Source organism: Trypanosoma equiperdum (genome assembly GCF_001457755.1).
Source record: "Trypanosoma equiperdum strain OVI genome assembly, contig: ctg_1928, whole genome shotgun sequence".
Taxonomy (NCBI): domain Eukaryota; phylum Euglenozoa; class Kinetoplastea; order Trypanosomatida; family Trypanosomatidae; genus Trypanosoma; species Trypanosoma equiperdum.
This window is the reverse complement of record NW_027123980.1, coordinates 1-1,565: the sequence shown is the minus strand read 5'-3', so window position 1 is coordinate 1,565 and position 1,565 is coordinate 1. Positions and strand designations below refer to the sequence as shown.

General features: G+C 41.3%; 1 pseudogene across 1 annotated transcript; it reads right to left on the bottom strand.

Annotated features, from left to right (window-relative positions):
* Nucleotides 1-254: 254 nt before the first annotated feature.
* Nucleotides 255-1,534, bottom strand: TEOVI_000647000:pseudogene (annotated as a pseudogene). The gene is given in 5 exon segments: nt 255-410; nt 413-931; nt 934-1,179; nt 1,182-1,394; nt 1,397-1,534. Coding segments are annotated over 5 exon segments (1,272 nt in total).
* Between the last annotated feature and the right edge of the window lie 31 nt (nt 1,535-1,565).

The following is a 1,565-nucleotide window of genomic DNA, read 5'->3' as shown; positions in this document are numbered from 1 at the left end:
ATTATCGGTATGATTAGTTTTATTATAACTTTCACTCATGTATGTAAAATAAAGAAAAATAGTAAATTTTTAGAATTACAATAATTTTAATAAACTATCAACATTTTAAATCGCAAAAATGCTACTCTTATGCATATTTCAATCTAATTTTATATTTTTTATATTTTATAAATTTTATAAAATTCTCTCAAAAAAGTTAAATTTCACAATTTTAACAAAATTGTGCAAGAATCCTTAATATTTCATTCAAAAATCAAGTACACAAGCAGAAGAGGGGCCCTGTTAATGACAAAAGAATTTCTTCCTGTGATGTTTCCTGTTGACCCTTTTGTAGTGCTCACTTTGGCTTTGCACTCCCCATTTTTGAATTCACACCCATCCTTATTGTTACACTTAGTTTCGTCTTTTTTCCCTTGCAATCTTCTACTTTTTTGGTATCAACTGCTGCGGGTATGTTTTTCTTTTCTGCTTCAAGTTCCCTTTTTATTCTTAACCCTTTAAAATGACTTAAGGTGGGTGACACAGCTTTACTTGATTTTAATTGGTTAACTTTTTTTTCTTCTGCTGTCTTGGTCTCTCGCGTCTGAATTTCCTCTTTTTCTATATTTGTGACATATTTCGCTGCAAACGCATCACTGGCTTCACTATAAGCCTTGTTAATGTAGTCGACGAGGGCCTTTGCTTCAGTATCATCCGCTGGGTTGGAAATTGTGCTGAACGCGGGGTCGCAGTTCCTTAAAGCTTGCCGTATCGTGTTGCTTTTTGCCAACGTCGCCCCTATTGCACCATGAAACGAGTTTATTGTCGGGGTCTGTATCTTTAATGCAGTGCAAAACGCCACTGCGATCTTGACATGATTGCCCTCTTGAAGTTTTTGCGCTGTGCGTAATTCGGCGCAGCTAGTTGAGCGGTCGTTTTCTTGGAATACAGCTGTTGGTCCTGGCTGCCTGTGGCGATAGCCGGTGTGTTCGTCCACGCGTAGCTTCCGCCGGCATTTATATTGCAGCTGCCTAATCGTATTTTAGTTGACGTTTTACCGGTGCCGCCTGTTGGGAAGCTGCTACTTGCACCAGTTATTGCGAGCTTTGATTCTTTTAGGTTGTCTTTTAGTTTGGTTTTAGTTTTTAGTTTGAGATTCGTTATTTTGTCTGCGTTAATCGGCTTGAGTTTGAAAGGGTCATCATCGCTCTGCCGGCGAAAGTTTCAGGTCTTGGCGCTCCATCCACAATGCTGAAATAGAGATCGGCCTGCTTTCCATTGTTCGGGTCATCGCGTGAAGTCGTGTCATCGGCTATTTTTAGTGTTGTTGTTTGTAGCGCGGCTTCGAGGATCCCGAGTTGCTTCTGAATAGCCGCAACGGCTGCCGCTTTTAAGGGTTTTGTGTCGTTCACAGCATCTTGACACGCTCTATTCGCGCCAAATCTTATGTCTGCAGTACAATTAAAGGGAACCGGACTTTGTGGTTTGAGCGCGATGCGCTGTGTAAATGCCACTTATGTTGCAGCGCCTTCAGCTCCGTTACTGCTTGTTTACTGACACCCTGGCGATGCCGGCCACCTCAACGT